This window comes from Eptesicus fuscus, chromosome 11 (genome assembly GCF_027574615.1).
Source record: "Eptesicus fuscus isolate TK198812 chromosome 11, DD_ASM_mEF_20220401, whole genome shotgun sequence".
Taxonomy (NCBI): Eukaryota; Metazoa; Chordata; class Mammalia; order Chiroptera; family Vespertilionidae; genus Eptesicus; species Eptesicus fuscus.
The window spans coordinates 47087614-47110589 of NC_072483.1; the positions used below are offsets into that span (position 1 = coordinate 47087614).

General features: G+C 36.4%; 1 protein-coding gene across 4 annotated transcripts in view; it reads left to right on the forward strand.

Annotated features, from left to right (window-relative positions):
• UBR3 (ubiquitin protein ligase E3 component n-recognin 3) overlaps positions 1 to 22976 on the forward strand; it is a 186382-nt gene that overhangs the window by 91065 nt on the left and 72341 nt on the right. For 3 of the 4 annotated variants that reach the window (XM_028141026.2, XM_028141027.2, XM_028141034.2), the window contains exons 17-24: positions 131 to 216; positions 1785 to 1926; positions 4889 to 4985; positions 8748 to 8889; positions 11317 to 11421; positions 13348 to 13521; positions 15904 to 16364; positions 21497 to 21585. In XM_028141026.2, coding sequence (XP_027996827.2) covers positions 131 to 216; positions 1785 to 1926; positions 4889 to 4985; positions 8748 to 8889; positions 11317 to 11421; positions 13348 to 13521; positions 15904 to 16364; positions 21497 to 21585 — 1296 coding nt within the window. Of the gene's footprint in view, positions 1 to 130; positions 217 to 1784; positions 1927 to 4888; positions 4986 to 8747; positions 8890 to 11316; positions 11422 to 13347; positions 13522 to 13711; positions 13745 to 15903; positions 16365 to 21496; positions 21586 to 22976 lie in introns of all 4 variants that reach the window. The other variant, XM_054723408.1, reaches the window with a different exon arrangement.

Below are 22976 nucleotides of genomic sequence, written 5' to 3' on the forward strand. Positions count from 1 at the left end.
ATTGCATTCTTTGCTCTTTAATATTTAAAGCATCTTATTTTTGGTAAAACAGCTTAATAAAATGTGTGGTAAGTTGTTTCTTTATAATTTGCTAATTCAGATTTATTAATTCTGTTTTTAATTATTTTAGGAATGTCTGATGATGAGATTCTTAGGGCAGAGATGGTAGCCCAGCTGTGTATGAATGACAGGACACATAGTTCATTGCTGGACCTCATATCCTTTTAAAAGTTTAATTTACTAATAGTTGCAGGATCTAAATAATAAGTAATTTTTATGGATTAAAGATATATCACTTTTTTGACTAAAATTTTTTTTAATTTGAAAATAGTATGGAAAAAATAACTCCAAATGTTTGTTCAATTGTGTGTTCAGGGCTAGTGACAGATGTGTTTGCCTCTAATTGTCACCTCCCAAGGAGCTCTTTTTTTAAAACATATATTTTTTATTGATATCAGAGAGGAAGGGAAAGGGAAAGAGCGATAGAAACATTAATCATGAGAGAGAATCATTGACCGGCTGCCTTCTGCACACCCCCTACTGCGGATCGAGCCTGCAACCCGGGCATATGCCCTTGACCAGAATTGAACCTGGGACCCTTCAGTCTGCAGGCTGACGCTCTATCCACTGAGCCAAACCAACTAGGTCTCTCAGTGAGCTCTTATTAGGCCTCCGTTAGACCTCAGGACTGATGACTCTGGGCACCCGAGGATATGTATGACCTTCTAGGACAGCATTTGTGAAAGAAAGCTGGACACCTTGTAAAAGGCAGCGAGTACTTTATCTTATAGCCTGGCTGGAATTCTGGTTAAAATTTAGAGATTTACCTTATACTTATTATTACCAGGGTTTTAAACATTCTAAGGACTTTTTCTTCGAGTTTACTATTAAACTAAGAGGTTTTTAAGGGCAAGGACTATTGTCTACAACTTTGAAAACTTATGGTTCCTTGTATAGGACTGAGCATACATGGATATGTTATTTTTTGTTACTGTTACAAAATCTTAGACCAAGATCATCATTTTATTTTGTGATAAATATTTTTCTTGTAAATGTTTGACTAAATTACTTTATATATTGTGAATATGTTTGGAATAATTTGCTACAGTTTTGTGAAATGACTCCTATTGGAATTCCTGTTTTTGATAACCTTGAAGATTTTCATAAGCAGCATCCATTTGATGTTTTAGAAAAATTTTTAACAACTATATACTGTGTATCAGTGCTGTAACAGAGCAAAAGCATTTTAGAAATTTTGAATTTAAAAGAATTGTACACTTTAATGTGAAACCAGTGGGAAAGAGTCTGTGATTTTCTGGTTTCCTTCTTTTAAAAAATTTGCTTAGCATCTTTTTCTTTTTACTTGGAGGAATACATTTTGTGTTTTTGGAAAAACAACCTTTACTCATCAAAATCTTGGTTAATTTTTAGTCTGCTCTCTTTGATTTTCTAAGGGAAAGCACACATTTCAAAATGATGAAAATATAAATTAATTTTTTTAGAGTTTTATTTTTCCTCTTCTGAAATTTGATTAATTTGTTTTGGGGAAATATACTTGGGGACTACTTCAGCATATACTTTATTAGTAGGCTTCCAGATTAAAAATATTTTTAAAATTCACAATTATAATTAGTTATTGAATTATATAGCCCTCTTGTGGCCAACTTCATATATTACAGACAATTCTGCCTTTTTAACAAAAGCAGTTAGAAACCGGGGTACCTTGGTAAGATTATAAAGCTGGCTTTTAGTCATGAATTTTTTTTTCTTGACACATACATCATATTCCAGAAAATCCAAATCCCAAAAGTGGCATTATTCCAGGCAGTTATAGCTTTGAATCAGTTTTATCAGCTGTAGCTGATTTTAAGGCTCCTGTTTTTGAACCTGGAGGTTCTATGCAACAAGGCATGTATACTCCTAAAGGTACGTTTATATACATAAATATTCTTTTAAATATCAGTTTTCCTGAAGGTAAGTTGTGTATACTGAAAACAAATGTTTTGCCTTTTATTTATTCTGCTTTTGGGGTTTTTCTTCAACTTTCTAATAGATGTATGTTTGTCCTTTATGGTATACAGTGATATTGCTATTATTTATTTACAAATCTATGGTTTTTATATTATAATAAAGCTTTTTAGATGACTCTGAATTATAAAAGGAATTTTATATATGAACTGTATCTAGTCCATTTTTATAAGTGAACGAACTGTAAATAAACCACAAATTATAAAACAAAATATATACCTAAAACATTTTGACTATATTTGCTCTCAAAATTTGATTTGGAAATAGTTCTCACCTCCCACATTTTAATTTGAAGCAGGTAAAATTAAAATCTATATAGAATACTGAAACATTTTCTTACATTTTGAAAACATAGAATCCTTTCCTTAAATGGTTGATTTTCTAAGATTTCCCCCGGGATTTATTTGATAAGAGCCAGAAGTAGGTGAAGTCTTGATTCACAGTCTTTTCTTTTTCACTTTCATATTTTCACTAATATAAGGTACAATTTTGAAAGAAGTAACAGTTACATGCTTCATGACCCCCTCAATACTCGTTTTCTAAATGAAAAACTGATGCCCACTTTGAAGTTGTAAATAGCATGTGCTGTGTTTGGCAAAACAGCAGAATAAGCCTTATTGTGTGGGATTTTTTAGGGAGTTTACAAAGAACAATCCCAAGTTTCTGGTTGGGATATATTCCATTAAAGGAAAAGTTTTTCTTTGTTGCAGAGAGCATTTTGTATCTAAAATTTAGGTGAGCTTCCAAGGGGAGTGGGGTTCTTGTATAGTGCAGTGCTTATTACAGTGTGCAGTGAGGATTACCTCTGTCAGACTCACTGTGGTCCTTATTGAAAACCAAATCTGCTCTCATTAAGATCGCAAGGGATGGATTCTGGGAGTATGCTTTTTTAACAAGCTCTACAAGATGATTGGCATACACAATAAAGTTTTAGACACTGAGATGGAGCACTGGGTATTTGAAGATTAGAGTCAAGAAATTGGGTGTCATATTCAAACATAGTACTGAATTGTATTAGCTAGTTGTGTGATGTTGAGAAAATTAATTTATCTTTGGATTTGACTTATTTGCAAAATGAATGGTTTTTAAGGTTTTCAAAAGTGATTAAATAAACCTTTTTATAATTTTGGGGAACTAAGCCTTAAGTAAATCTGCTATACAGACCTGCTAAAAGCAGCCCGACTCTTGTAAAAGTGTGTGTGAGTAGTGGACATATAGCTTCTTGTCTGTTTTGGCACCTCCTTGCTCCAAAGTGGCCCCTGTTAAACCTCTGGAAATTCAGCTCCAGTGGAACACTGTTTGAAGCCTCCTGGACTAGTTAAGCACTAAGGTTTTCTTCCATTGCTATGGTCTCATAATTCTAATAAAAGCATTGGCATTTTAATTTTACAAATTAATAGAGTTAAAAGTGAAGGACAATAAATGATAATAGAAACAGTAGCAAAGGTCTTTGTGAAGGACTATCTTAAGGATCTTAGATCATACTTAAGATAATTTAAGATGAATAGCATGTCCCATTTGACCCAGTAATACCACTTCTAGGAATATATCCCAATAAAACAGAAACACCAATCAGAAAGGATATATGCACCCCTATGTTCATAGCAGCACAATTCACCATAGCTAGGATTTGGAAACAGCCTAAGTGCCCATTAGCAGTTGAGTGGATTAAAAAACTTTGGTACATCTACTCAATGGAATACTACGCTGCTGTAAAAAAGAAGGAATTCTTATCATTTGCAACAGCATGGATGGAACTGGAGAGCATTATGCTAAGCGAAATAAGCCAGTCAGAGAAAGATAAATATCACATGATCTCATTCATATGTGGGATATAATGAACAACATCAACTGATGAACAAAAACAGATCCAGAGACAGAGAAGCATCGATCAGACCCTCAAACCTCAGAGGGAAGATAGGGGAGGGTGGGGGGAAGGGAGAGCGATCAACCAAAGGACTTTTATGCATGCATATAAGTCTAACCAATGGACACAGACACCAGGGGGATGTTGTGGGGGGGGGGGCAATGGGGGAATAAGGACACATATGTAATACCTTAATCAATAAAGAAAAGAAAAAGAAAATAGGGACAACTGTTGAAAGTTTCTTATGCCAGAAAGTTGAAATTATAGTAGATATGTAGGAAGAATCTTAAGCTTCTTACTATGTTTTTAAATGTTGAGAATTCTGCTATAGAGACTGAGAAGGGAAAAAGCTTAATTTAGTAAAGAGGTAGCAGTTTCTAGAATTATTATTCCATGGTGTAGATTTTGCCACATCTAAATATCATTTCCATTATTATATACATAGTATACTGTATTTTCTTAAATGGATTCACTTTTTTAAAACTTTGCCTCATTCTATGCATGATTATTAGTGAGATCACAGGTTTTATTTATAATGTACATTTTTCTAATACATGTTAATATAATAAAATAAAAAGGTTTGTACAGTTAATACTTAAAATCATCTTGTGTACCATCATACATAGGATAGTGGTTCCTAATTATAGAGAAGGTAAGGAGATCAATTTCAATATGTCATTACCATGACAACTTTGGAAAGATGTTAATGCATTGTGTTTCTCACTTTCTAGTTGACAATTTACAAAAAATATCCAGTGAACTAAATTTTTATGGTGAGGTATCATATAAAAATTTTTGCTCACTAGTTCTTGGTGAACTTGAGAACTTCATAATAATGTAATTATTCATGACATCAAGCTTATTAAAGCAAATATATCGAATTAAACTCTCCCATCTTTTAAATTTAAAATATACTTAAATATAATTAATAATTAGAGATTGGCTTTTTCCTGTGAAGTCAGTGTTTTGTTTCTACTTTCTTTTGAATAATAGCTGAAGTCTGGGATCAGGAGTTTGACCCCGTCATGGTCATTCTTCGAACAGTTTACCGTAGAGACGTGCAGTCTGCAATGGACAGATATACAGCATTGTAAGTTCGCTATATTGATTAGTGTAATAATGGACATTTTGTATTTATATAGAAACATTTCAATTATAACACAAATGTGATATGCTCTAATTAAAGTATGCTCTCAGTCCTTAAAGGAGAAAATATTTTAAGATTAAAAAAATAATATGGCTGAGATTTATGTTCTCAAGATCTTGATCCAAAATCTGATTTTAATATGATAAAAATAAATTTTATAAAACATAAAACGAGTGGAATTCAGATTGTTTTGTGTTGTTCTACTTTTAAACCACTAGAGGAGGCACAAGTTAAGAGAATAAAATTGTCTGACATCAGAGATGATGGGTATCAAAAAGTGTGGTAATATTGCTATTAACTGGGGAAATAGCCAAAATAAAATGAATTTTACTTGTAAGTATTTAAAGTAGTTTAAAATATTGATGATTGCAGAAAATAAAGTTTTGAAGGATATCTTTTTAATGCATTCAATTTTGTATGTTGTAGATTATTTTAAATGTATTAATTCCACTTATTTTTAAACCTCAATAATTACATAGTATTATATTTTTGAACATCATATTTTATTTTTGCTTTTCTAAAGCTTAAGGTAAACATTTAAAAAACAAGTTTAAATTGATTTAATTTTGAAAAAAGTATGTGTCCAGATAACTATCAAAGTATAAATGTATTAGGTATAACTGAAACTTCTCTTTTGCCAGACTTTGTAATAATAGAGATATGTTGAATTTAAGATCCATCACAGATATATTTGAAGAAAATTTTGGTGCCAAATTTTACCATACAACCCCCCAAAAATAAAACAAAAACAAAACCTGGTTTACTCATCAGCATTTCTCCCTATTTTTCTCTAAAACCATTAGGGGGATAATCTGAGGTTCCCTTTTTTCTGCTTTCTTAGCAGTTTCTGTCTATGCTTATCATGTGGTTTTATAACTATTTGCTTGTATGCTTTTTTATTTCTTTACAAATTTTCTTTTATTGTCTAAAGTTTTACATTTGTATGCTTTTACTGTACTGTTAGTTCCTTGAGGGAGGATACTTTTGTCTGTATATCTCTTTTACATCTTCAATAACTCTTTCAGTGCTGGCACATAGTAGGCATCAGAATATGTTTGTTGAATAAATAAATTTGAGTGGTTCACATTGAAAAATGAAAGATGGGTGGGAGATAGCATTTGCATGGAAAAACCTAATGTGGCCTTTCTAAATACTGTTGTTTTAAATGGTTCTGCCTTTTTTTCAGGAGGCAGTGGTGGTGGCTGGTCATTTGAGTATTAGATAAGAATTAAATGAATAGTAAATTTTATTCTCTTTTACATTGTAATAAATAGAAATTTGGACTAGGATTGGGCTGAAACTTTCAAAGCCTTGTAATCAATTTTAAAGGGAAAATTTTATTTAACAATACACCTTTATGGAATGCTTATTATATGGTAGGCCCTCTGTGAAGCAAACAGAATTGCATCTTTTGATTTTCACATAGACTTTTTTAAAAAATATTTTTTATTGATTTTTTACAGAGAGGAAGGGAGAGAGATAGTTAGAAACATCGATGTGAGAGAAACATCAATCAGCTGCCTCCTGCACAGATGTGCCCGCAACCAAGGTACATGCCCTTGACCGGAATCGAACCCGGGACCTTTCAGTCCGCAGGCTGACGCTCTATCCACTGAGCCAAATTGGTTTCGGCTCACATAGACTTTTAATTGAGCTCATTTAGACCTGTGGTTCTCAACCTGGGATGATTTTTGTCCTTCACAGACACTTGGCATTGTCTGAAGACTGGGAGGGTTGTTACTGACATCTAGTAGATGCTAGGTCTGTGCCCCAAACAAAGAATTACCTGGTTCCACATGTCACTAGTGTTAAGGTTGAGAAACCTGGTTTAGATCTATATGTTTGGGGTTTGGGGTTATCTTTGATTTCTAGTTTTATTTGCTTTGTGGTAAGTGATTGTGATCTGTATATTAGTTCTTTTTGTATTTGTTGATATTTACTTTGTATCTTACTAGTTTTTCAATTTTTATAAACGTTCTAAGATTAGTTAAAATTATGTGTACTCTCTAATTAATGGATGTTCTTTATTTGTCTTTGGGTCAAGATTGTTAATTGTGTTGTTAAAAATCTTTAAAATCCTTACCAATTTATTTTTATTGGGCTTTCTGTTAGAAGTATGTTAATATCCTTTATTAAAGATGTGGATTTGTCAGTTTCTTTGTGTAATTCTCTCAGATTTTGCCTTTTGTGTTTTGAGTCTGCTGTTAGTTCATATAAGTTCATGATTATTATCTTCCTGGGAGTCTGTTATTTTTCCATCACAGAAGAGACAAACTTTCTTATTTTTCATTGTAAGTTATCCTTTCATTGAGGGTAAAGCTTTTCAGGTCTCAGCTTTATGTGGGATCTCAGTTCCGTCTCTTAGCCTTGTGTGAGTCCAACACCTTAAGATCTCAAACACCTTGAAAACCATTGGCAAACACAGTGTTAGTGCTTGTTGTTAATTTTTTCCCCCTGTTACCTTGGAGAACTCTATTTTCTCTTTTGTGCTTCAAATATGCCTTCAAAAGGTTATATTTTATGTTTTATTCAGCTTTCCGAGCTGTATTGGGGAATTTTTAGCTTATCTATTTTGTTCAGTTATTACAGTTGGAAATTTTAAAAAATATATTTTTATTGATTTTTTTTTTTTTTTTTTTTAGAAAGAGAGAGGGAGAGAAATACATTGATTTGTTGTTCCACTTATTTATGCATTCATTGGTTGATCCTTGTATGTGCCTCAAAGGGAGATTGAACCCACAACCTTGGCGTTTGGGGACGATGTTCAAACCAACTTGAGCTACCTGGCCAGGGCACAACTGGAAATTTGTTTGCCTAGTTCTTTACTTTGTATTCTTTCCATTTATTTTCCTTTGTTAACATTTTCCTATTCATATTTCTCTTTAGTTTTAGCTCTCTCCACTCATTTTTGTCCAATATAGAAGGCGATAATAATGTTCATTTGGTTTTTTCAATCCTCATCTGAGGATATGTATTTTTTCATTGAGAGAGGAAGGGAGGAAGAAAAGGAAGGAGGGAGGGAGGGAGAGAGGCAGGGATGGGGGTGGGGAGAGAGAGAGAGAGATAGACAGAGAGAGAGACAGACAGAGAGAGAGAGAGAGATAGAGAGAGAGAGAGAGAGAGAGAGAGAGAGAGACATTGATGTGAGAAACATCAATCAGTTGCCTCCCGTCCACCTGTGCCCTGACCAGGGATTGAACCTGCAATCTGGGTTTGTGCCCTGACCAGGAATGGAACCCACGTCCCCTTGGTGCACAGGATGGTGCTCTAATCACTAAGCAACGCTGGCAAGGGCCTATTTAAAAATTTTAAGCAATTTGATTAAAAATAGTACTGCATAGCCCTAGCCTGTTTGGCTCAGTGGAAAGTGTCAGCTTGCTGACCAAAGAGTCCTATGTTTGATTCTGGTCAAGGGCACGTACCTCTGTTCCAGGCTCCTCCTCGGCCTGGGCCCTGGTTAGGTCATGCAGGAGGCAACCAATCAATGTGTTTCTATCACATCAATATTTCTCTCTGTCTTTTCCTCTGTCTTCCACTCTCTCTAAAAATGGTAGACAATATTTGGAAAAATATCCTCGGGTGAGGATTAAAAAAAAAAGTACTGCATAGGTAATGTGACAAAAATTAATGACAATAAATCACAGTTTATACTACAGTTTAATCTTGAGTCTATCATCTAATTTTAGTTTTGTTTTATTTTTACAGTTTAAAACAGAATGGAAAATTCCCTGGAAATCCTTGGCCTCCCTATAAGAAAAGGACACCACTCCATCCCAGCTATAAAGGTCTCATGAGACTATTGCACTGTAAAACTTTACATATTGTGCTATTCACTCTGCTTTACAAGGTACAGTAGTGATTTGAATAGAAAGATTCCGATTAGAATTTGTTTCCATAATTTTCAAATAGAAGTGCTAAAGGATAATATTTACGTAAAAGTACCATTTATAAAGCAAAGTGTATTTATACATTTAAGATGTATGAGGGTATGTTGTAATCACATATTTATGAATTCTAAGTTAAAAATAATGGAATATCTATACCATTCTTTGTGGGAAACTATTTATGTTATCCAGTTTCAGATTAGGAATATTTATAGATGGCTTCTGTAGAATAAGAAGTGAAATATGGTGAGATTACAGGAAGATTGGAATGAACAACAGGGACCAAACCACCACCAGTAGCCACTAAAATGACAAAACTAAGATGACAGCCAATGGGGCCAGTCACCCTGTGTCTAAGGTTGTTCTCTTGGTTTTTTAACTCTTATCAGGAATGTGACATGGGGGGATGGGAATGGGTTCCTATTGACACGTTAAGGTTTTGCTTTTGTTAAAGACCTTAGAAACTCAAAAGATGATATTTTTACTTTCTTCTTACCTTGAATTTGTTTTATTCTTGGCTCTTCTCACATAAACTGACTTGTTTATTTGGTTAACATTAATAGTGTACTAAAATAATTGTATGCATAATATTGTGGAGTATATGTATGCATATAAAACAGGCATATTTATGATTTAATCTGTATAAGAGATGAAAGACAAAAGAACTATACTCATGTTATATAGGTAAAATTACTGTAGACAGTTACAAAGTAACTATAGACATAATAAACATATAATTAGATACAAAGAAAAACTACTGTTCTTCCTAATTAGAATTTGAAAAATTAAAAGGCATAAAAAGAAAAATAAGCATATTTGTTATGCAAATTTCCAATGACTACATACACATTTATTAAGAACTTAAGAAAATATATATTAAACTTAGTTAAATAGACACTAGATTTTTTAATTAATATTTGCTATGTACTAGTAATGGATTAATCCTTTTAGATTTTTGTATCTCTCCCTTCTTTTCAACTCTACCTGAGCAATTTTTCAATTTATTCCTGTTAAAATTTTAGACATGTGTTTCAGAATATCTTAAATGGTTTATTTTTATTAATTTCCAAGAGGATTATTCAGTAAAAGGATTTAAATTTTTGTTTTCTTCATTAAAAAAGTAAAATATTTTTTCCTTACTAAAATGATTTGTATTTATTTTACAAATAACAGACATTTTTGAATGTTTACTTAGTGCTAGATGTTGTTTCAGTGCTTTATATGTACTTATATACATTACTTTGTTTAATTCTAGCAAAAAATTTATGAGTTACAGTTGTTATTTTTCAGGTTGATTTTTGAGTTTTAGAGGTTAAATAACTAGTTCAGATGGTGAATCTGAGCACTGTTATAATTAATAAGTAGTAAGTCAGTAATTTTATGATTTAAAAATTAAAGTCTTATTGTGAATGATTTGTGTTCTCTCAATTTATATTTTTCAACCTTTTATTTGCTTACTGTAAAAATAGTATTTTATCAAAAATAGAAAGGCAGTGTTTTAGTTGTTATAAGGTTATTAGGAACAAATTTTTTAAAGTCTGAACTTTATAATAACTTTTCTTAATTTAATGATCATAGAAAAAACTTTTCTAATTGACATTGCATTGGCAAGTCAACTTTCTAAAAACCAATGTCAGTAAAACATTTTTTCTCCTGCCATGTTTGTTAACAAACATTAATATAGAACATGTTAATAAAATTCCCCAGAAAAGTCACGTTAATTTTTCTGCAGTATCTACTAAAATGATTTTTTTCTTAGCTATGAAATTGAAGCTGTAAGATAGAATGTCACAGGATTTCAAGCCAAAATTTATTTGAATTTAGTAATATTTTATTTATGAAGAGGAGGCAGTGTAGTAATGGTAGACATTCTTTGGGAGTCTGAAATCTGTGTTCTGGGTTTGCTTACACAAACTGAATGTGTGGCTGAGCTTTGGTTTCCTCTCTATAAGGTAGCAGATTAAAAGGGTGACCTCTATTGCCTCCCAGCCTTCAACCCACTTCTACTGCTGCTCTGATATCCTTGTCATCAGTAGAAGAGTGTCAGCAAATTAGGATGTAAAATATTCTCGTTAAATTATTTTTTCAGATACTAGTATATTTATAATTATGGATTTAGTGGACTGTTTAATGTGGTAACCTTTAGTAAATCAGTGAAGTCTTATTTTTAGATATTGCTTAAAATACTATGTGATCTTGCAAGGGAACTTGTATTTTTGGTTTAGTTTGTCTTTTCTCAAGATGTAGCTTTATTACATGTTTGATCATGCTGTATACTTATATATATGTTTATTTTTTAAATCTATGACATTAAAATGTTTTTGGATATTTAAATGTATTATATTTTGTGGGAAAAAAGTAATTATGAGGCATTTTCCCCCTTTTTAAAGATTTTAATGGATCATCAAAATCTGTCAGAACATGTACTCTGCATGGTTTTATATCTGATTGAATTAGGACTTGAAAATTCAGCTGATGAGGAATCAGATGAAGAGGTAAGTAGTTTCGTATATTTTTAGACATTAAAGTTTATAACAAGTAATATGTCATCTTGAAATGTATTTATGAAATCATCTTCTTATATATGATCTTAACTACTGGAAAAGGCTGTTTTTGACCTTTAAATTCAGGGGTTTTTAGCATTTCCACTGATACATTACACTCTACTTGTAAAATTATTGAATTTGAAATTGGTAAATTCATAATCTGTAGATCTGAGAAAAGTAGTTAATGAATTTTTGGTGTAATGGTAATAACATTGATTACTGGTAATAATCATTTCAGCCTAGAAAATCTAATAATTTGATTAGGGATTATTTTTGAGAAGCAAATTTTTGGGGTTAAGATTTTAAGTTAATGAAGTGAATAGTGTTTTATGGGAGAACTAGAGGCCTGGTACATGAAATTCTTACACTCAGGGGGTGGGGGATCCCTCAGCCCTGCCTGCACCCTCCCACAGTCTGGGAGCCCTCAGGGGATGTCTGACTGATGGCTCAGGCCCCGCCGGGGAGTGGGTCTGAGCTGGCAGTTGGACATTCTTAGTGCTGCCATGGAGGCAAGAGAGGCTCTGACCACCACCGCTGCGCTCGCCAGCTGTGAACCTGGCTTCTGGTGAGCGGCGCTTCCCCTGTGGGAGCACATTGACCACCAGGGGGCAGCTCCTGCATTGAGCGTCTGCCCCCTGGTGGTCAGTGCGCGTCATAGTGACCAGTTGTTCCACTGTTCAGTTGATTTGCATATTAGCCTTTTATTATAAAGAATGTTTAAAGTACTTAAGTATACAAGTTAAGATCTTTCAGGACTTTAGAAGTATCATTCCATAAAAGCAATTGTTTCTACAAATTGATTTTAAAATATAAGACATCCTCATTCCCTCCCTTCAAAAAGACAAAATACAACACAACAGCAAAAAAACAACAACGAATAAAAAGACTAGGCAGTTGAATCAACATATATTCTCCCATAGATATTAAAGGATCATAAAGACTCCTCTAAGACTAGGTCAGACTTTTAGTTAATTTTTCACACTTTCTTCTACAATTATTCCATATTACTATTATTTGGCTACTAGTAGCCTGTTTGCACGAAGATTCATGCAATAGACCTTCATTCACCTGGCTGCCTGCACCAGTTTTCTGCTGGCACCGGGGACCCAGGCCTTGGCTGTGGCCACCGCCTTCTGCCTTCTTTCAGGGTCCGGGCTTGGCCCTGGGCGGTGGCCTTGGGCTCGGCTGCACCCAACGTCCCTGCTACCCGATCTCAGGAGCCAGCCGACCCCCAGGTCGGCTCGCTCCTGCGATCGGAGCAGGCACCCTGCTGGCGCCCAAGGCCGGGGAAAGCCTCTGGCGGCTTTCCTGGCCTTGGGCTCCGCCGTACCCCAGCGTCCCTGCGACCCGATCGCAGGATCGAGCCGACCCCCCAGGTCGGCTCGCTCCTGCCATCGGAGCAGGCACCCCGCTGGCGCCCAAGGCCGGGAAAGCCTCGGGCGGCTTTCCTGGCCTTGGGCTCCGCCACACCCCAGCGTCCCTGCGACGGTTTCCTGGTGGGCGTGGTTGATGGGCGTGGCTTGGTTGGTGGGCGTGGCTTGGGCGTAGCGAAGGTGCGGTCAATTTGCGTATTTGTCTATTATAAGGTAAGATACTAATGAGCGATGAAAAATGTTCTGTACTGTTAAGTATTTTCAGATTTAAAATATACTTTTCAGGAGAAATTTAGCTGACTTCCTTTGAATTTACCTATCTTAGTATTAAAAAATTTATTCTTGTATTTTGTGTTTGAATTTGGTTTTATTAGCACTTTATAATTTGTGGATGAGGCTATGAGGATTTATGAATATGACAGACAGTGGATGATTATTTGGGCTTGTTACATCTCCCTTGTACCTTAGACCTGACTTGATATTCATTATGTTTATGTTATAGGCATCAGTGTGTGGACCAGAACGCTGTCATGACAGTTGGTTTCCTGGCAGTAATTTAGTAGCCAATATGCGACACTTTATAAACTATGTTAGAGTGAGAGTTCCAGAGACTGCTCCTGAAGTGAAGAGAGACTCACCTGCAAGCACCAGCTCTGATAGCTTGGGTTCTTTACAAGTAAGTGTGGAAGGGAGAAAGGAAAAAAGGAAAGGCTTTGTTATGTTCGGACAGATACCTTGTTTAGGTCATCTTGTGATATCCAAAAGAAAAATAAATGTGCTTGTAGGTGACTATAAATTGTCTTTTATTTTCTCTGATATATCTAAGCAGCTTCTGCCTCACCTCTCTTTTTCCTTTAATCTGCCAGAGTTCACGAAGGCCTAAAGTTCTTCAAAGAGAGGTAGATGTATGTGATATTTGCATTAACTAGCAATATGGCTTTAACCGGAAATGTGGATAAACACTGAAGTATTTGTGTGTGTATATGTATGTTTAATTAATATGGTTAAATTTAAATAGGTGTTTCTTTAATGTATACGTGTGTGTTTTTAATATAGTGATTTAGGTATAATTTTAAAGGAAATTTGTATTATTGAACTTAAAAAAATAATACTGAGTGTTTAATAGTGGGTTTTTCTTGGTAGTATTAGTAGTATTTTACATCAATTATAAGCAGCACATTTGGGTCTGTTTACATTTAGCATTGTTACTAACAACTTAAAAATAAATGTTTCCTAAATCAAAATAAATTTAATGTTTAATTGCCGGCAGCATGCCCATTTATAATATTTTTATTATGGCAATTAATTAACTTTGATAAAATAAGCTCTCAAATCTTAAACTCCATATACTGTGTATTTGGATTCATTTTGGAAATCAGCTCTCATTGCATGTAGCTTAATTAATTTTTAAAAAGCAGAAATGAAATATATTGCAGTGATATGTCAAATAACTAAACTTAAACACCTAATGCCTACAATCTATATTTTTGTGAGTAGGGAACATTGAATCAGACATTTCTCATAGTAGAGTCCTGTGGTAGGAGATTTCTTTGACTTTGACAACATGTTCTTGCTGTGAACATCATAAAGAGTTTTTATTAAAATATTGGAATCTTTATAAGAGGCAGCTCTTGCCTCTTATGCTGGTAGAGATTACTTTGAAAAACAACTTGTCCCTCGCCAAGTTGTTCAGTGGTTAGAGCATAAGCCTAAGGACCAAAGGGTTGCGGGTTCGATTCCCAGTCAAGGGCACATACCTTGCTTGCAGACTCAATCCCCAGCCTGGGTCGGGGGCCTGTCAAGTTCTTGCTTAAAAAATTAATGAAATGTATTAAACTGATGTGTATCTTAATTAAAAATGATTTTTAAGAGCTCTACTGCAGTTTGACAGCTTTAGTGTAAAGGCTATTTAGACAATACATTGAGAAAAATGGTTTTTAAAATTTGTTCAAATAAATTATAGTGATATTCAAATATGAAGCAGATCAATTTGATTTTTCATCTTTATATTTCATATTAATAACTTTAAGCATATATGTTAGAAATAATTTTTAAATGTTTGAAGTTCCTTAAAAATGAAATTAATTAGCAGTTCATATTTATTAATGTAGAAAAAATTAATTTATAATTTTCTCCACTGGAAAATATGACAGTTTTTTTAGAAATTAGTATAGTATTGTATTTCTTTTTAAAATCCTCATCTGAGGATATTTTTCCATTGATTTTTATTTTTAAAAAATATATTTTGATTGATTTTAGAAAGTAAGGTAGAGGGAGAGAGATACAAACATCAATGATGAGAGAAAATCATTGATCGGCTGCCTCCTGTACGCCCCACACTGGGGATCGAGCCTGCAACCTGGGCATGTGCCCTGATTGGGAATCAAACCGTGACCTTTTGGTTTATAAATTGATGCTGAACCACTGAGCTATGCTGGCCGGGCTCCAATGATTTTTAGAGAGAGTGGAAGGGAGGGGGAGAAACATAGAAACATTGATGTGAGAGAAACACATTGGTTGTCACCTGCATGTGCCTATGGGGTGACAGCCTGGTGTGGTCAGGGGATTAAGCCTGCAGCCAAGGTCCGTGCCCTTGACCAGAATTGAACCTGGGACACTTCAGTTTGCACTGATGCTCTATCCAGTGAGCCAAACTAGCTAGGGCAAATATGGTATTCTGGATGAATGTTGGGTAGAACAGCTTTTCTTTTTATAAACTGATGAGGAACTTAATTTATGATTCCTCTTTAATATGACTATAGATACTACTCAAGCTTTGTCTATTTTCTCTAGTAGATAGATAGATTCAGGAGGTTGCAAAAGAAGTGTTACCTTGGATTATCTCCTTTCTCCTCTTCATTGTTATTTTCAGATTGAGTGGGTCTAAGTATATTTAGGAAAGAGAGGTGAAGAGTCAGATTTCTTAAAAAGAAAATCTGTTGAAACATATCTGCATGAAACTTTAAATATTCCCCTTGGAAAATGTAGTACTAATATGTTTTTAAACTTGACACTGAATAACTTCTTTGATTTCTTTCTTTTTGTTTTTTAATGGTAGAATTCTGGTACAGCCCAAGTTTTCAGCTTAGTAGCAGAGCGTAGAAAGAAGTTTCAGGAGATCATCAATCGTAGCAGCAATGAAGCAAATCAAGTGGTTCGTCCTAAAACGTCAAGCAAATGGTCTGCTCCTGGTTCAGCTCCACAGTTAACTACAGCCATTTTGGAAATTAAAGAAAGCATATTGTCTTTGCTAATTAAACTTCACCACAAACTCTCAGGAAAACAAAACTCCTACTATCCTCCTTGGCTTGATGACATAGAAATTTTGATCCAACCAGAAATTCCTAAATATAGTCATGGAGATGGTATAACTGCAGTAGAAAGAATTTTACTAAAAGCTGCATTGCAAAGCAGAATGAACAAACGTATCATTGAAGAGATATGTAGAAAAGTGACCCCTCCTGTACCACCCAGAAAAGTCACTGCAGCAGAGAAGAAAACATTGGACAAAGAAGAAAGGTAATTTATTATTTTTACTGTTTTTAACATGAATGGTACAGTTCAAGATTTGATATAGCTTCCCTTATTGGCTATCTGAGGACCTGGGTGTTTAGTATCTATAATCATAGCTTAATGCTTTGTAAGATAAATGGAACCAAACGTAGTTGGTGCTTCTGTGTGTAGTATGCTTGAGTTAGTTGGTGTTGAGAAAACAAGGTTTCTGACCCCAGCATTAAATTACTGCCTTAAACTTGTAGGCCCCTGTGGAAAATTGCTACTGCTGTAATTACCATGGGAATCTAATAATTCTCCTGCTGTTTTCAAAAACTTTTATCAATTTAACTTTAAATGAGAACAGAAAATTTAAAAAATATATTTTAAATATATCTCAAAATAAAAATCGGACTATTTTAGTTCCTTTTGGTCCTTTCCACTCTTTTCAATGTGTGATCACTGATTATTAAACAAGGAATGTTTTAAAACATACTTATGGCTCTAGCTTTTGGAATTTTAGATTGCTTTTAATTTGCTGTTAAATCCTGATATTTATAAAATTTAAAAAATCTTTCTTGGATGATTTTCCTTTTTACCAAGATAAGGGAGGATAGGAGGAGGCTCAGGCTTAACAGTAAAATTGATGTGCTCAGTTTTGTCCATTACTGAGTTTAAGGGGGACATCCAGGTGAAGATGTCCAGTCAAGTAAATTTGACATGTAGGGGAGAATTCTGAGTTATAGCTACAGATTTGGGCACATAGTAATAATTAAAGCCTTATATATGGAAGAGTGTGTACAGTAAGAGAACACTTAATATAGGACTCAAGGAGAAAACATTAAAGGGAGTGACTGAGGAAGGAATATCCACAAAACTGAAAAGGGATGGCTAGAGTAGAATAGGAGGAGAACTTCAGAGAGTGGCATTAGAGAAGGCATGAGGAGGTTCAGGAAGGAAGAAACTTCTCAATATTGTTAAGTGCTGCAAAAGTTCAGAGAAGATTGGCTGTTCCATTTGACCTTATAGTTAGGAAGTCATCTTGGGTAACTGTATCAGGAGCAATTTTAGTCACATATGTAGTTGTACTTTATTGCTGATATGATTTCATTACAGATAATTTGTTATAAGTATACATAAAAGGCTTTGGTATATTATGAATTTAGGAAAGTCCAGATTTCTCATCCTGTCTAATAAAAGAGTAATATGCAAATTGACCATCACTTCAAGACACAAGATGGCTGCCCCCATGCGGACACAAGATGGCCGCCACAATATGGCCAGCAGGGGAGGAAGTGAGGGCAGTTGGGGGCAATCAAACTGACCGTACCAGGGGAGGGCAGTTAGGCGTGACCAGGCCTGCAGAGGAGGGCAGTTGGGGGTGACCAGGCCTGCAGGGAAGAGCAGTTGGGGAGGACCCAGGCCTGCAGGGGAGAGCAGTTGGGGGGGGACCAGGCCTTCAAGGGAGGGAAGTTGGGGGTGATCAAGCCTGCAGGGGAGGGCAGTTAGGGGTGACCAGGCCAGCAGAGTAGGGAAGTTGGGGGTGACCGGGCCTGCAGGGAAGGGCAGTTCGGGGGGACACAGGCCTGCAGGGGAGGACAGTTTGGGGGGACCCAGGCCTGCAGGGGAGGGCAGTTGGGGGGGACCAGGCCTGCAGGGGAGGGCAGTTTGGGGGACCAGGCCGGCAGGGGAGGGCAGTTAGGGGTGACCAGGTCGGCAGGGGAGGCCAGTTAGGGGCAATTGGGCTGGCAGGGGAGCAGTTAGGCATCAATCAGGCTAGCAGGGGAGTGGTTAGTGGGTGATCAGGCTGGCAGGCAGAAGCAGTTAGGGGCAATCAGGAAGGCAGGCAGGCAAGCATTGGAAGCGGGCCTAAACTGGCAGTCGGACATCCCTTGAGGGATCCCAGATTGGAGAGGTTGCAGGCTGGGCTGAGGGACACACACCTCCATGCACGAATCGTGCACCGGGCCTCTATTAGTACTTTATAATAGGAACTAGAGGCCTGATGCACGAAATTCATGCAAAGTAGGTCTTCCTTCCCCCAGCTGCTGGCACCGGCTTCTCTCTGGCACCCAGGACCTGGGCTTCCCTTGCAGCCCCGGCTTCGTCCGGAAGGACATGTGGTCTAATTAGCATATTATGCTTTTATTATTATAGATCGTTATAAATAACAATTTAGATGACAGTTCATTAATTTTGAATTAGTAACTTCCTAGAATTTAATAGATCTGATAAAATCATAAGGTCAGAATGAGTTAAATTTTTATTTTTGTTATTCTCTTCTAAATTGATGATTTTTTTATTTGGTTATTGCATAATGTGTGTGTGTGTGTTTTTTTTTTAAAGGAAGATAAACATCCAGTGAGTCAAAGTTTGTTTTATTTGGTTAAAAAGATTTTGTGATTATTACTCAATAGACATGATACTGGAGTACATAGTTCAGATGCTATTTTTACAAAAGCTCTAATACTGTTGTAATAAATGATATTCTAAAAAAATTCTAAGACTTTCTTTGTAATGGGCTTTATTTCCTTTGAGCGGTGATGGTATTGATAAAGACTTGAAACTATTTCTATAGCAGACAGCTAAGAATTAAGATGAATCTATTTGAATCTCACTATGCTTCTCACATTATCTTTTCTCAGTTTATTTTGGCTTTGGGATTAAGTTTCATAATAAGGGCAGAATAGTTCACAAGCATTTAATGATGATCCATTCCCAAGTACCTGATCTGTAGACAAATTTGGCATCACTTTCATAATAGATTAACTCCATAGAAAACAGGATACAAATAGGAAACCTTAGATGGTGGTAACATTATGCAATCTCATTGTCTCCACCTCTGGGGTAATAATGGAAAATGCTTGAGTTGTACTGAATCTGCCAGAATTTGTTTATGTCTTTATTCATATCTGTGCCCAATTTTAGAAAAGAATAACCTACATTAAGAAAAATTAACAATGAAAGGGAAAAATAACAATGACCCCGCCCCTGGAAATTATAGGAAGCTAGTATAGATATGCTTTTTTTTTTTTTTTTTAGCAGCTTAAAGCGATACTCATTTATTTACTCACTGTTTCTGTATGTCCAAGTCTAGACATAGTGTGACTGGGTTCTCAGCTCAGTTTCACAAGGCTAAAATCAAGGTGACAGCAATAATTATGTAGAGCTTAGTCTTCCAGGCGCATGTGATTGTGGCAGAATAGAAATGCATTTTAAATCTAGTGCCAAGCAGTTACATTTGAGGCTTTCTTATGTTTGATATATGGATTTGTTTTTTGAAATATTCTCTTATGGAATATATTCTAAATGTACATGTACATGTTTAAAGGTGAGCTGTAAAGTGCAATAACTGTTTTAATTAAAAAAACATACTAAAACTTATAAATTTACAAAATAGTGCTATACAAGACCAAGCATGTATCCTGTCAAGGCTATTGTTACCTATAGCACTTGTGGAGGTCTCTTAGAATGCTGTGAGCAACTATAGCATATTTTTGTTTGTTTCCACTTGTTCTGTGGTGACAAATTTTTGTCTTTTGAGGATGGATTTAATTTTTCAAACCTTTTTATTTTAAAGAAATCTTAAACTTACAGAAATACAAGAACTTCCTGGACTATTTCAGAGTAAATTGCTTTACCCTGAAATACTTTAGTGTGTATTTTCTAGACATAAGGGCACTTTCTATCTAATAAAAGAGTAATATGCAAATTGACCGTACCTCTGCTATACCCACAAGCCACACCCACCAGCCAAACAGGAGTGAGTATGCAAATTAACCCAACCAAGATGGCTGCAGCCACGGAGCAAACAGGAGGCTTGGGTTTCCCCGGAAATGGAGGAAGCCAAGCTTTCCACACACCTTGGACTCTACTCAAGGCTACAAAGTTTCAATTATAGAAGATAAATCCCAACAAAAATGGCTGCGGCCACGGAGCAAGCAAGAGACTTGGCTCCACTCAAGGCTACAAAGTTTCAATTATAGAAGTAAATAAATCCCAGATACCAGGGCCTCCGCTTGGGTCGCCGGGGGGCGTGGCCAGCCTGCAAACCACCACAGGCCTCTCACCCAGGCCACCCCATGCCCCAAGGGAACCCCCACCCTGATCCGGGACACCCTTCAGGGCAAACCAGCCGGCCCCCATCCGTGCACCAGGCCTCTATCCTATCTAATAAAAGAATAATATGTAAATTGACCATCACTCCAACACACAAGCTGGCTGCCCCCATGTGGTCAAAGATGACTGCCCCCATGTGGACACAAGATGGCCACCACAAGATGGCCAGCAGGGGAGGGCAGTTTGGAGGGACCAGGTCTGCAAGGGAGGGCAGTTGTGGGCGATCAGGCCAGCAGGGGAGGGCAGTTGGGAGGGACCAGGCCTGCAAGGGAGGGCAGTTGGGGGCGATCAAGCCTGCAGGGGAGGGCAGTTAGGGGTGACCAGGTGGGCAGAGGAGGGAAGTTGGGGGTGACTGGGCCTGCAGGGAAGGGCAGTTGGGGGACCCAGGCCTGCAGGGGAGAGCAGTTGGGGGAGACCAGGCCTGCAGGGGAGGGCAGTTGCGGGGGGACCAGACCTGCAGGGGAGGGCAGTTAGGGGTGACCAGGCCTGCAGGTGAGGGCAGTTAGGGGTGACCAGGCCTGCAGGGGAGGGCAGTTAGTGGCAAACAGGCTGGCCAGGGAGCAGTTAGGCATCAATCAGGCTGGCAGGGGAGTGGTTAGTGGGTGATCAGGCTGGCAGGCAGAAGCGGTTAGGGGCAATCAGGAAGGCAGGCAGGAAAGCAGTTGGGAGCCAGCAGTCCTGGATTGTGAGAGGGATGTCCGACTGCCCGTTTAGGCCCGATCCTACCTGGATTGGGCCTAAACGGGCAGTCGGACATCCCTCGAGCGGTCCCAGATTGGAGAGGGTGCAGGCTGGGTTGAGGGACACCCTCCACCCCGTGTGCACCAATTTCGTGCACCGGGCCTCTAGTTCTTATATAATCACAATACAGCTTTTTAAATAAGAAAATTAACATTTTGTTTGAGTTAAAAATCATTAGATCCCAAGTTCATGTTGCTGTTAACTGTACAAAGGCCTTTTCATACATTATATACTCCTGAAAGATAGTAAATAAGTCTTAGCATGTCTGGTACTTATCACTTTATTTCTGTTTAATCTAGGCGACAAAAGGCTAGAGAGAGGCAGCAAAAATTGCTTGCAGAGTTTGCTTCACGACAAAAAAGCTTTATGGAAACTGCAATGGATGTTGGTAAGTCAAAATTTATTAATTTAGAACTTCATAATTACAGTTATTATTTTGGGGACTATTTAGTCTAATCTTCCATAAGTTTTAAACATTACAGAGAGATTATTTCTTTTCTTTACTTAAAAATGGAGTGATGGAAGATCAGACTTTTATTATAGGAAGTACATTCTGTTGTTGAATAGCTGCAATTAGAAAGTTCTTCCTGATGGTAGCAGTAGTTTCTTCCCACTGTTCTCTTCTGTTAAATTTTCTTTTAGATTTGTGAGGTTCACCATAATGCATTTACTTATTCTGATTTTTTTTTGTGTGTGTGTGAGTGAAATTATCCCAAGATCCTTAAAACAGTTTTAGATACATGTAGTGCTTCCTCCTTCTGCCACCCTTCAGCATTACTTGAAATTAGGTACACTTCTCACTTCATTTGCATTTGTACAATGAGAGTCAATGCCATTTTCCTGTATGATGATAGGTTGGTTGGAGTAATCTTTTACAAACATTGGAGAAATATATTATATCTCAATTAATCTCAGTCTTTCATTAACCTGGATATTTCCTTCCCTGACTACTTCTTGCATTCCAGTGATGTTTTTAGACAAAAATGCTGAAAGAAAATAGGTCAGGCATTTAGTTGAAATGCATATACATATGTGCAGTCACATATGCATATACATTCTCATGCACTTTTGTGCACAAAAGTATACATAGTCATGAAAAGGTGTGGAGAGGGGGTCAGTCCAGATGTAGTGGAGTTTATGTTCAGGATATAACTTTGATGTAAAGAATATTTAAATTCTGTATTTTGGATTAACTTAATATTTGTTGGCTTCCTTACATGATAGATAAGAATTTAGTTTATTGACACTACATTCCCTTTCTCCAGCTCTTCTTTTATTTCTTTCCAAATATTGATAATTATATTTTATGTTTTTTACATATTAAATATAATTATAATACCTATTAATTATTGTATCTATAACCAGTTTCTTCATACTCCTTTATATAAAATGAACTAATAAGCACCCCTATCTTTATTTTTCTCATCTCTGTCTTCCACCTTTTAACAGTTACTTGTTTACTTTTTTAAAAAAATATTTTAAAAAATTGATTATTAGAGAGAGAGGAAGGGAGAGGGAGAAAGATAAACATCCATGTGAGAGAAACATGGATCGGCTGCCTCCTGCATGCCCCCTACTGGGGATCTAGTCTGCAACCCTGGCATGTGCCCTTACTGGAAATTGAACCTGCGACCTTCTGGTGCATGGGATGATGCCCAGCCAACTGAACCACACCGGCCAGGGTAGTTACTTGTTTACCTTTAAATTGTCAAGGTTGCTAAAATTTTGTTTTACATTTGCAATCAAGTCTTTCATCTAAAGCTTGACTCTAAAAGCTAA